Source organism: Pistacia vera, unplaced genomic scaffold (assembly GCF_008641045.1).
Source record: "Pistacia vera cultivar Batoury unplaced genomic scaffold, PisVer_v2 Contig209, whole genome shotgun sequence".
Classification (NCBI taxonomy): domain Eukaryota; kingdom Viridiplantae; phylum Streptophyta; class Magnoliopsida; order Sapindales; family Anacardiaceae; genus Pistacia; species Pistacia vera.
In genome coordinates this window covers 56,516-70,184 of record NW_022196012.1, presented here as the reverse complement: position 1 = coordinate 70,184, position 13,669 = coordinate 56,516, and the positions used below count along the sequence as shown (strand labels likewise).

At 35.1% G+C, this 13,669-nt stretch overlaps 1 protein-coding gene across 1 annotated transcript; it reads right to left on the bottom strand.

Annotated features, from left to right (window-relative positions):
* Nucleotides 1-1,543: 1,543 nt before the first annotated feature.
* On the bottom strand, nucleotides 1,544-9,932 carry LOC116129182. Its single transcript, XM_031414928.1, has 6 exons — nucleotides 9,829-9,932; nucleotides 9,237-9,278; nucleotides 8,593-8,689; nucleotides 4,040-4,739; nucleotides 3,279-3,765; nucleotides 1,544-1,688 (listed from the first exon to the last, which is right to left on the bottom strand). Exons 1-6 carry the CDS (start codon nucleotides 9,930-9,932, stop codon nucleotides 1,544-1,546), a joined length of 1,575 nt encoding a protein of 524 aa, XP_031270788.1.
* Between the last annotated feature and the right edge of the window lie 3,737 nt (nucleotides 9,933-13,669).

Genomic DNA, 13,669 nt, shown 5'->3' with positions numbered 1-13,669 from the left:
ACATAAAAGTCATAGGAGTAGACATGGCAATTGGGGAGGGGGGCTGGTGGGGGCGGGGGCCGGGGATCTCATTTACTGTATCCATCCTCACCCTCGCCCCATCCCTATTACGGGGATGACAGGAATTCTCCTTCCCCAGCCCACAGGGGAATGTTGGAGACCCGTCTCCGCCCCATTAATTTTACATAAACATAAATTAATTTGAGCATTACCAAACACAATAGTTAATTCTCGTCCACATAAAAACATTTAGATTAATCGTTTGGCGGTCAGGGAGGTTTGCGCCTTTTATTGAATGTCTAGGTTCAAACTTAGGGTCATTTTACCTAGTCTTTTGGACTTGTAAGGTGTTCAATAGATTCTAAAAATTAGTTAAAATGCGTGCAAACTGGTAAACCTAGAACATATCAAAAACATGGTGGCAGAGGAATTCAAAAAAGGAGAAGGAAATTTCAATTAAAGTTGTGGAAATCTATGGCCATAATAAAAGCTTCCGTTCTATGTTATTAAAGAAACACTCATATCTTATCTTTTGATGATGAAATCTTCTATTCTAGCAATAAGATTCGAATAATGAGGAGTTTGAAGTTTCAAATAGGAAAATTTTAATAATTTAGTTTGAAAGAGAAAGTAAAGAAAAGGACAATTTGGTGATGGCCAAATGGGCTCTACCACTTTTAAATACCCTTTACAAATTAAAGCTCTCAATTTCCTGTTGAGTTTGTGCTTCTTCTATTCTTTACTTCATGTTTTATATCACTTTACTTATTGTCTCTTCTACTCTTAAAACTTTCCTGCTCACACTCATTCTAATGAAATTGCTTTCCCTATTCACAACTTTTTTTTTTTTTTTGCACCGACAGATTCTTGAAAATTTATTGTGCCAAGGAATTAATTAAGTGGCTTTGGGGTCTTAATAATCTTATAGATCTATGAAAATAGGGGATAACGACAATTTCCCACCAAAGGTTTGGCGTTACTCAGTTTTCGCACCCACTAAGTTTGAGAAAAACAATTTTACACCCATCATTAAGATCCGTTAGTGAGATCTGTTAACTAACATGGTATAATCATTGTAAAAACAAAAATATCATTTACTATTTGAATCCAAATCCAAATCCATACTCGTTCCCAAACCTGAACCAAAAACCATGGCTCTTGTCTGGCTCTTCTCATCATTTGAATGCTTACATAAATTTTGTGCAAGGTAAATAGAAAGATCTTTGTGTTTACAATTAACTACTAAATCATCAAATTTTGTAAACTCTGATATAGTTTCTAATACTCATAGGGTTATAATATTTCATTTTTGTGGTTGATTGTACTTTATGTTCTCACGTTCTCTCATAACTTTGAATTGGTTCTCACCTTTGTATTTATAGGTATTATATGCAATATTCTTTTTTTTAATAGGATTCATATTTCAATTCTTATTAGGACTCTTCAAATTCTATTCCAATTTACTATTGTATTTTTTATTAAATAGTTTTCCTAAAGATGTACAATTTCACATGAGTATAAATAGGAAAGCGAGCTATAATATCTAAACAAAAAGGACCACAGCTACAGCAACAGAAAAACCAGTTTCCTTTGGGAGCCACCTACCTTCCCAGGACCTGTCTTCATTGTAGGCTGCTATGCCCACCCTATAAGGGTCTTTGGAACCCTTCCGAACACATAGGAACCAACTGCTAATGAAAACATACAAGAAGAAAACCGATTAGTTACCAGACTGGATACAGCTCAGCAGAAATATTAGTTACCAAATATTTAACTTGCTATGATGGAACTGGAGAAAGTCGCAAGCAACATTTATCACACATGAAAAGATCAATACACAATCTTTTTTGGAGCCATCAGCCAAATAGTATATATATATAGTAAAACAAACCCATAACCAGACACATTTATGTTCATGATTCAGTTTTCGGTTACTTGTGTGACATAAATCCGCTCTCACAAAGGAGGATTACAGGCAACGCTAAGGAAAAAAAAAAAAATTGGGGGCGACATCCCAAGACCAGCTTCATTTCCTTTTGGAAAATGCACCAGCATGCCCAATAGAACCTAAAAGATCTGCACAAAAGTGAAACAAGCATAATTTCAGATTCATCGAGTGCTAAATTTTTTTCCGAGGCCTTGATAATCGAAATGAAAATTTGTCATGTACACAAACAGAAATAATAATCATTTAACACAAAGGAGAGTAGAAAAGTCTAAACTGTTCTGAAACTGTTCTTCTGTAATAAACATGGATTACCAAGTAAATACAAGAACTATCTAATCAGTAAGCAGTTACTAAATAAATCCAATTAAGATGTCATAGACCTTCCAAACTGAACTAAATAAATATCAAACAAGTATGTTACAATAGTAAAGCTCAATAATCAACATGATCATTAAAATGTGTAACCGAATGCAAAAGAATATATTTGATCTTTGTGAAAGTTAAAGATGTAACCAATTTAATACATGTGTGATAATTGTGACATTCAAAGACAATAAAATAATTTGGAACAAACATTCTCGGCAAACTGCCAAAACTCATTCACGTCTCTTTTCTAAGTCCAATTATGCATCCATATATACAAGCATACTTCAGTCCTTAAGGTCTAGTCAGAATTACACATATAAATTAAACATACTAGAAATTCGGAGAATAGACTTGGTTTTTTCCTTAGTACGTAGTATGATATGATATGGTATAGTCTATCTCATGCTATGCTTTCTGAGATTTCTCATTATGAAGCTTGTTATGATATATGCATATATGGTATGGTTTCTATCTAGATGCTTTCAAAAAATGATACACAAAAATCTTTCAAAGGAATAGGCCATTTGGTCAGGCTTGTCCTAATTGGCTTTTTCCTCAAATTCCAAATCCGTTCTCCCATTTCACAAATCAAGGTCAATTTCAGACTTACACAAGATTGATGATTGATATTTATATAGATATCCTAGTGCAAACAAGTTATATATGAAGATCAAGAAGAAACAAACCAAAGTAATTATAACACAAGAACCACAATCAGATCTTGAATCAAGATCAAGTTATTGTCAGTCATGTACACCTAAACCATGACTGCAATGAAATACAAATATGCAGATTAAGAATTGCCACAAAGATCAAGTTATTGTAGACATATGTAGTACATCACAATAAAAGAAGTAAGTAAAGAAAACAAACAAAAGATGTAGCATGCTGGATACCTCATTCAAAGGAAAAACTATTAGGATATTGCAGAAGATCATATATTCCTTATTTATAATATCCTAACATTGTGTAAACTGTCTGTGCAACAGTCGAAGCAAGTGCTATTATCGCAGCAAGGAAAGCAATCGCACTCCAGGGGCTTCGGAAATATTCGTGAATAAATTGAGCCATCGAAGTCATTAATTTGTTGTCATAGCGTCTTTGGATTTTACTTTTGACATCTCGATATATATTAGGATTTGACACTAAGTCTGTGCCTATCTCATTAAAGAGTTTAGCCACTTCTTCGTCACTACCCAGAAAATTATGGAGTATTTGCTTATCTCGCAACTCTTTAACATCTTGGGCTTGATCAATGAGTATATCGAGAAATGCTACATAAGAGGAGACCCCAAAGTCATTTAGAAAATCTGGACACATTTCGTAAGCGATCAAGTTCAAGAACTTGGATGCAGTTGAGTCGTCCACTTGAATAGAAGGAAGCCTCAAAGTTCCAAGATTAAAAGTAATGTCTCTCAAACAACCCGTGCCACTAGGCCTCAACCGAATCCCTGCTGCTCAAATCATGTACTTGTGTACATGAACAACAATTCTCAATTGGCTTAACAATGCACTCCATCAAGTTCTTAACTTTTTCAAGCGGCTCAGTTATGTATTCGGAAAATTTCTTAATTAGTTGTCGAACTATGGCGCATGACATTTGGTTTTCCTTGTCATCAAATCGGAGTAGTCTTCTTCGCAAAAGGTCCAGAAGATGTATTGGATTTTCTTTTTGCAACAACTTAAGTTCCAATTGCTCATGCTTCTTTCTTGGGGCCTTGATACCAAAGATGAACTTCTCAATTGATAGTTTCATCGGCATTTGGTTTCCCATGCAGCTTATTAATGATACGAGGACTCGATAAGGAAGTTGGTTCTCCAATAAGAACAGATCTTGCTGCGCATATACCAAGTAGTCAATTTTAATACCTTTTTCTTTGAACTCCTTAATCATGGTATCTTCCTTATCAGTCACAGCAAAATCTATATAATGAAGTAGTGCACATCCATCCACAAAAAACATCCATGCAAGGTAATCATCATCAGGGAATAGTGCGGTTGCCTCCTCCTCATAGCACTCCCTCAGATCTTTGATCTCTCTCCTAACTTTGGAATATAATACTTCTCTATTCAAAGTATGCTTTTTGATGAATAGAGAAGCTAATTTGAGTTTTAGCTTTTCTGTGTTCTTCAAATTTGGATTATTATGATGGTAAGGACCGATTGCTATCATCCTTGGCACATAGTGCTTGGTAAAATTGTTGTTGTCACGCAAGATAGATGGAACTTTTTGTATCTTTTGAGGACAATTCACTTGCACTATGGCATCATCCAAAGATTTGAACTTCTCCACAACACTATTAGTAATGTTTGACCTGACTTCCTCCTCAGTGATGTTGATTACATAGCTCAGATCCACCATCTCCTCGTCTCTGTCATTACTTGTTTCATAACTTTCAAGCAACTCTCCGTGAGAGTCCCACTCCTAAAACAAATATTATAGATTAGGCTTAATATTGAAGACAATGATATTGATATCGTAATTTGATCCCTTTTTCTAAATAAAGAAATATTAAGCCACGCATAATGATATTGACACCGTAATTTCCTAAAACTCTTTATTTATAGAAAAGAGAAAGTTAATATTTTAAAAGTTGGAAAGAATTATTTGAGTTCTTATTTCATATGGAATATTTATTTTTGAGATTTCTGGAATATGCGCTTTTGGACCTATAAAAAAAACTATGATTATCCAATTAAAATAGGCATACATAAGAAGGGTTCAGGTGTGAAAAAAGGAGTTAAAGAGAGATAATAAATGGAGAACTAGAGAGAAATATAGAGTTTCTTTTAAGGGAATTGAAAGTGTGAGTTGAGAGAAGGCGACAGGATATCCTTTTATTACTTTTAATTTGACATAAAATTCAATGAATTTTAACCGATTTGCCCACAATCATGATTCAATTTTTCCTTTACTCTCCTTAGAATTAGTTAATTGTTATCTCCATTGTTACTATAAAAAATAAATTTAAGGAATTCTTAATGAGCAATAATAATTGTATCTCTTTATATGAATTTTTAGTTTTCAAGTTTGACAATTATATTGTATATTTTGAATATTAATATTCTTAATTACGGTGTTACTTCACACAAATTTCAGGATTCATCAGTATATATAATTATTTTAATTACATGTGAGGAGAAGTTGCTCATGATTTATAATACCTCAAGATCTTACCAATGTTTTCGGAAGCCATAATAGAAATCACAATTCATATAAAGAGACAACACTTATTACTTTTTAAAAACTCTAATTTATAGTTGCTCTACGCAATTCTTAGAAACTGTAAATTAGAGTTTTTAAAATAAAAAATAATCTTTTGATTTAAAACAAAATCAAGGAATATAAACTCTTTTTCTTATTACTCAATATCATATAGAAATTTAACTCATAATTAAATATTAACCAGTCAAGTAAGGCCGCAACTGAATAATTGGTCTTACCACACGTTCAGCTTTATTTTCCATTATAGTCGGTAATTACTTGATCGCCTCCAACTGTTCCGCTTTTTCGTTTCCCAGAACCTTAGTTGATGTAGATCTAAGAATGTTTAAACGTACTGAGCGATGGTGTGTTTGCACAGCATGCAGTAGTGTTTTGACTGTTGATTACCGCCATCTTAGGGTTTTTAATACTAACAAAAGTGGCAAGGGCGTAACGGAGGTGGTTTAAGTGGGCTAAGTTTTTAAAATCTATGGACATAAGAAAAGTTTCCAAGTTATTATTTGAGGGGAAAGCCACTTCTATTATGTCATATATGAATGGGTTTTGATTGTGAAGAGTTTGAAGGACAACGTGTTAAAGAAACACTCGTATCTTACTTGATGATGAAATCTTCTATTCCAACAATAAGTTTCGAATAATGAGGAGTTTGAAGTTTCGAATTTTTCATGGAAAATCTTAATAATTTACTTTGAAAGAGAAAGCAAAGAAAAGGACAATTTGGTGATGGCCAAGTGGGCTCTGCCACTTTTAAATACCCATTTCAAATTAAAGCTCTCAATTTCATGTTGAGTTTGTGCTTCTTCGATTCTTTATCACTTCAATAATTGTCTCTTCCACTCTTAGAACTTTCCTATCCATACTTATTCTAATAAAATTGCTTTCCCTATTCACAACTTTTTCTTTTTGGTTTGCTCCGACAGATTCTTGAAAATTATTGTACCAAAGGAATTAATTAAGTGGCTTTGGGGTCTTAATAATCTTATGGATCTATGAAAATAGGGGATAACATTTCCCACCCAAGGTTTGGCGTTATTCTTCTCCCATCCACTAAGTTTGAGAAAAACAATTTCCCACCCATCGTTAAAATCCGTTAGTGAGATCTATTAATTGACATAGTATAATCAGTGTAAAGACAAAAATACCCTTTAAGATTTGAATCCAAATCTAAATTCATACCCAAACAAAAACCAATGGCCACTCGAGCCCACCAAAACCCCAACCAAAACCCAAAGAAACTCTCACTCTTTCACTTACTCTCCTAGTCTCTCTTCTCATTTTTGCTTCCATCTTCCTCCTCCTTACCATCTCCAACAAAACCTAATTCTCTTCTTTTTCTTCTTCTTCTCCTTCATCACTATCTCACTCTCAATAAACTCAACACCATATCGCAAAGAACCAACCCAAACGTGCCGTTGTTGGTGGTTGGGGTGGGGAAGTTGGGTTGCTGGGGAATGGGGATTGGCTGCTGCAAATAAAGACAGAGGTTGGTGGAGGTGGGGTGGTGGGAGAGATAGAATGGGGTTAGTAATATTAGGTATTTAGGTTAAAAAGTATAAATTCAAATAGTAAAGGGTATTATAAAGTTAAATAAACTAAATTTTTTATTTTGTCCTTCTTCCGTTAAAGTTAATAGACGGGGAAACTTTTTTCTCAAACTTAGTGGGTGGGAAGTTAATAAGGCCAAACCTTGGGTGGGAAATTGTCGTTATCCCATGAAAATATTATTAAAATGAGATGCTTTTGATTTTTCTTTTTTCTTTTTTAGATTTAGTTTAAGCTATTTAATATTATAACATAGCTGGATTTTCACTAACAACAGATTTTCTATTAAAGAGTTAGTCAACCCTAACCAAGAAAAAAAAAGAAACTAACTTACAAGACATTTGGCATTTAAAGAAGTCTTTTGCAAAGAAGCGCAATTTCATCACTAAAAGAATCATTCACGAAAAATTATTGTTATCGTTGATATGATTTGTCGTTTATTATAAAAGATAAAACCAATTTGATTGCGTATTTTACTAATGTCACATTTTTCTTGGGTTTAGTCCATTAGTTTTTTTTTTTTTTTTTCTAATTATAGGTAATTATATTGGTGATTTTTTTTGATAAATTCATATAAATTTTAAAATGTGAAAATATTAAAGAATGATTTGTCTTTCACATTTTCAAATTGTAGGATAAAAAGGTAAACCACGAACAGATATATTAATCCCAAAACACACTAAAAACATGGTGGATGTCGACATAAGCTGTAAAATATTAGGGATATTTTGTAATTAATCCTAGAATATTTGGGATTTAATTCTATAATATTTTGTTTAAATCTAATTTAATATAGGAATATTTAGTTTTCCTTAGAATAGGTTGTTTCCTAGTTTAAGAGATTTGTTTCCAGATTTTATCTAGTCATTGTACATATACAACCTCCACATTGGAAAAGAATATACAAGGGAATTAACCACCTCTAAGTAATTTGGCGGTTTACTTGGGACTCTTAGATATATTACTCAAGAGCTCTTGAGTTCGAATCCTCATGACTACTAATAAGAAGTAGTCATTGGAGGTTTACCTAGCCGTTAACTTCAGGGCCTCAGTGAACTAGTTAAGGTGCGCACAAGCTAATCCGGACACCCCCGAATACAAAATCAATAAATATAATATTATATATATACACAAATGAATTATTCAGAAACCCTTGTTTAACATGGTATTAGAGCCAATATAATTACTCGTATTTTTTTTTTTTTTTCGAAATTCTTATTCCTCTTCTCCGAATTCCAACCCGAAAAACTATAAACCCGCGTCCAAAATTCAATTTTTTTTTTTTTTTTAATTCTGCTCACTTCCTACGACTCAATTCAAAATTTCAACTACAGCCCTGTAGTTTGAAGAGTTGACAAACCCTGCAATCAAACCCTAGTCGTTGCAAACACACAACCACACAATTGTCGTCATACAATCAACTGACACACCTGAATCCGAAGTACTTCCGCCATCGAACAGATCTCCACTGCACATACAATCACAACCACCCGAAATTGAGATCTCTAACCATAAACTTTCCACCACTGAACAGATCATCACTGCCCATCACGTTGAGCACACAGCCGCCACGAACATAGTCGTGAACACAATTGCTGTGAACACACCTGAATTCGAACACACCAACGAACACAACCACAAACATAGTCACCACAAACACATCGAAATTCAAACATAGCTGCAAACACAGCCACGAACACATTAAAACCTGAAGCGCTATCGTCGTCGCAACACGACTAGATCTCTACCCAAATATGAGTTTGAGTCCAATGAAAATAGCCCCCGTTGTTGCAACCAAATAGCCGTCGCACATTGACAACCATTGATTTTTTGGGGGCTGAAGTGACAGCCATTGATTTTTTAGGTTTTGAAGTGATAATCGTTCATTTTTTGGGGGTTGAAGTGACAACCATTGATTTTTTAGAGGTTGAATCGTCATTGCTTCTGTTGTTGCTAATCAATTGTGAGCCAATTGACACCCCTAAAGTCGTATCAAGCGAATCAAACGAACTCATTCTAACACCAACATAACACATTGTTGTTCACCAAGACAACTCTGCATTTCCTACTAGAGTCATGTTGAAGGAGAATGATTATTCTTTATGGTCTCAACTCATGGAGATATAGACTGGCACTCGCAACAAGTCTAGATACCTTACCGGAGCCACGAGAAAACTTGCTTCTAGAGATCCAAATCTGGAAACATTACCAAAAACAATAGAGTGAAGAGTTGGCTTATTTACTCAATGAGTTTGTCATTGATGCAACAATTTATTTGCCTTCCCACAGCTAATGAGATATGGGATGCTATCTCGAGAACCTTTTATGATGGATGAGACGAAACCTTTTGTTAGAGTTATGAAATAACTCTATTAAGGTGATTAAAATACCCTATTTATGCTTTAAAAGAAATTACATAGTGATAAATAAGAGAAATTATGAATTTATGCATGGAAATCATATTATAAGTTTCTCTTACTAATTTTGCTTGCTTGAATTGAAATTTGAGATTGAGTAAGTTGATACTAGGGTGTGATTTATCAATCAAGGTTGATTTTGTCTCTTTTGTGCTGTTCAGGGGTCAAATTGATATTTACATTTGGGGGTTGATTTTGTAACTTTTTAATTATGTAGGGACCAAAATGCTATTTTAAAGATTTGCTATATAAGGAAAGTGAAGAGTTGAGAAAAAGGCGGTTGCTCACCCCCAAAACCTATCCTTCTCAATTTTTCTGTGACTCTCCACCTTCCTCCACCGTTGGCCACCATCTTTTCTCTCTTCATGGCGCGAGATGCTACATCTTCCCCTACCGTCGACGATGTTTCATCTTCCAACAGCCTTTTGTCCATTTTTGACATCGGTCGATCTTCTTTGGCATCTACCAATCTCTCTAGCTATGGATCCACCTTCAGTCGAGCTCCATCACTATTGTTTCAAGCAAATCCATCGCATCTTGCCAAAAAGCGCCGCTAACGACCATTCAAATTCCATCCAATTTTTGCTCATTTTTTGAAAATGTTTCATGCCCTAGGTGTTGATTCATCTTCCCCCAACTCCGATCTACCTTCCAGCAAGCTTTGTTCATCGTGTCGCAATTGTGACTTTGCTAGAATCAATTGCCACCGTTGTGATTGTTCATCTTCCTAGCATCCTTTGGTCTTCCTTGGCCACAAAGCACCCTCTATAGCTACCAATGATTCATTTTTCACCATGACCAGTGACCTTTCATCTTCTCCAGCCATTTTCATTACCACCATAATTTGTTGAGCTTCTTTTTTTCTGTTACGATGAAGGCTAGACCAAGATTGACGACCATGACTCCTCTTTATTGCATTTCTTGATTGGTTGGATTGAGACCAAATATTGGATAGATTGTTTGCGTTGTGTGTTGTGTTCAGATTATGTTTGTTTTCATTTCAGCTTGATTACGATACTTTAATATGATTCTGATGCTGATAGAAGTTATGTATGGATATATATAGTTACGGGTATATGTGTAATTATAATGAGTGTAAATATATATTAGGGTGTATAATTTTTAAAATTAATTAATGAGAATATGATGAATATTTCGTAACATGGTATTAGAGCACCGACCTTAGGGTTTAGTTCTGGTGGCCAATGATCCTTCTCACGGCGACATTATTCCTTCTTTCCTCATTTACATCCTCTTCTAATTTTTCTTCTGTTACTTTGGCTAATGGGTCTACTGTATCTATTATAAGGTGTGGTATTGCTAATCTCACCGAATTTATGTCTCTCTCCGTTGTTTTGGGTCTTCCTCATTTACTCTTTAATTTATTATTTGTTAGTCAAATTACTAATGCATTCAACTATGACGTTTATTTTTTCCCTACTCATTGTATCTTTTGGGATCTTGGGATAAAGCAGATTATTGGTAGGGGCCATGTATCTAGTGGCTTGTATGTGCTCGATGACATCTCTACTCCAGTGCCACAACTTGTTGCTTGTACCAGTGATTCATCCCTATCCATCTTATATGGTCTTTTTGGTCATCCTCCTCTCCTAATTTTGAAGAAGTTATGTCCTAGTTTAGGGTCAATGTCACACTATGAATGTGAGGAATGTGAGGCATGCTAGTTTGGGATACACCATCAAGTGTCCTATAATCCAAGGATAAATAAACGAGTCACGGCTCCTTTTGATGTTATACATTTTGATATTTGGGATCCTTATCCTGTTTTATCTCAATCTGGTTATAGATATTTTGTTACTTTTGTTGATGATTTTTCATGTGTTACTTAGCTATGCTTTATGAAAAATCGTTTTGAGTTATTTTCATATTTTGTGCCTTTTATGCTAAGATAAAAATCAATTTGCTTCATCTATTAAAATTTTGCGAAGTGATAATACCAAAGAATATTTTTCTCAATCTCTTTCCTCTTTTTTGTCCACTAGGGTTATTATTCATGAGTTATCTTGTGTATATACACCTCAATAAAATGGGGTTGTTAAACAAAAAAAAAAAAAAACGTCATTTGTTAGAGGTCGCCCATACACTTCTCTTTCATATGAAAGTCTTTAAAGAGTTTTGGGCAAATGTTGTTTCTACTGCATGTCACTTGATTAATCGTATGCCTTCTTCTATTTTTGTGTGGTCAAATCCCTTACTCCATTCTTTTTCCTTCTCAATCTTTATTCCTTCTCCCTCCCAAAGTCTTTGGGTGTACTGGTTTTGTTAATGATGTTTGACCTTATCTCTCCAAATTAAACCTTAGATCCCTCAAGTGTATATTCTTGGGTTATACACGATATCAAAAGGGTTATCATTGCTTTTCTTCTATGTTGGGTGAGTATATTGTCTCGGCTAATGTTTCATTCTTTGAAACTACTCCATTTGTTGATTTTTCCATTCCATCCTCCCCTTCTCTTGAAGCCTCCATCAATGATTTCTTGTTTATACCATTACTTAACATAGTTCTCCACCTTCTTCTCGTCCTCCTATCACTCAACCACCCACTTCTCGTCCTCCTATCACTTAAGTCTACACTCATCGAGCTCAACAATGACATGTAGCACCCTTGTTGACCTCTAATTCATTGCCCCTACTGCCTACCTCGTCCTCGGATCTAGATCTTCGTATTTCTGATCTCGATCTTCCCATTGCTCTTCGTAAAGGTAAATGTTCTTGTACTTATTCTATTTTCTCTTTTGTTTCTTATAACTTCTTGTCTCCATCTTCTAAGTCTTTTGCTGCCTCTTTAGATTCTGTGTCTGTTCCCAGTTTTTTGTTTGAAGAGGTTAGTCATGATGGGTGGCGAAGGGCTATGGAAAAATATATGTTGGCTCTTGAGCATAATAGTACATGGGATCTCATTGATTTACCCGAAGACAAAAAGGTCATTGGGTGCAAGTGGGTTTTCATAGTGAAGGTTAATTCCGATGGGTCTGTGGCCCGGTTGAAAGCTCGGTTGGTTGCTAAGGGTTACACTCTGAGGTATGGTATTAATTACTTTGTGACATTTTCTCCAGTTGCTAAAATGACCTCTGTTTGGTTATTTATTTCTCTTGCAGCTTCCTATAGTTGGTCTTTTCACCAACTCGATGTCAAGAATGCATTTTTGCATGGTGATCTTCTTAAGGAGGTTTACATGGAGCAATCTTCGGGGTTTGTTGCTCAGGAGGAGTTCGAAAAGGTATGCAAGCTAAGGAAATCTTTATATGGCTTGAAACAATCTCCACGTGCTTGGTTTGGGAGGTTTAGTGATGTGGTGACTAAATTTGGTTTACATAGAAGTGCTTATGATCATTTTGTCTTTTATAAGCAATCTAGTTCTAGCATTCTCCTTCTCGTTGTTTATATTGATGACATTGTAATCACTGGTAGTGATAGTGTTGGCATTCATAGTGAAACTCAAAGCAGATAGCAGTATTGATAGATATAAAACAAACTTAGTTGAACAAGGGTACACGCAAAAGTATGGGGTGGATTGTCAAGAGACCTTCACACTGGTAGCAAAGATCAATAGAATTCGCATTCTTATATCTATAACAGCAAACTGTGATTGGCCCTTAAAATAATTTGATGTTAAAAATGCCTTCCTCAATGGACATTTAGATGAAGACGTCTACATGGAGTTGCTGCCCAGAGTTGGACGTTCATCTTCTGGTAGAAATGAAGTTTGTAAACTGAAGAAGTCATTGTACGGGCTGAAACAATCACCGAGAGCCTGTTTGGGAGGTTCTCTTCGACAATGAAGGCATCTGGGTATAAGCAAAGTAATTCAGACCATACTTTGTTTATAAGATAGAAAGAGGGAAAGGTAATAGCCTTGATTGTGTATGTTGATGATATGGTTTTGATAGAACATGACCCGAGCAAAATGAAAGCATTACAAGAGTAGTTGGCTGCTAAGTTTGAAATGAAGGATCTCAACCAACTTAAATATTTCTTGGGGATTGAGGTTGCAAGATTGAACCACGGGATTTCACTATCACAACAGAAATACTTGCTTGCAAACCGACAAAGATGCCCATAGAAATGAATCACAAGCTCGGAGAATGTTTAGATCAAGCTCCAACAAACAAGGGTCGTTATCAATGGTTAGTTGGGAAATTAATCTAT

Bases quoted from the DNA above. Each gene is read 5' to 3' on its own strand.
- LOC116129182 (XM_031414928.1), bottom strand. From the start codon at position 9,932: ATGGACAAAAGGCTGTTGGAAGATGAAACATCGTCGACGGTAGGGGAA. The intron at 9,279-9,828 runs GTGGAGAGTCAC...TAATGTTTCCAG, and splicing joins GTGGCCAACGGTGGAGGAAG to ATTTGGATCTCTAGAAGCAA. The intron at 4,740-8,592 runs GTTAGAGATCTC...TATTTGTTTTAG, and splicing joins TCAGTGGTGGAAAGTTTATG to GAGTGGGACTCTCACGGAGA.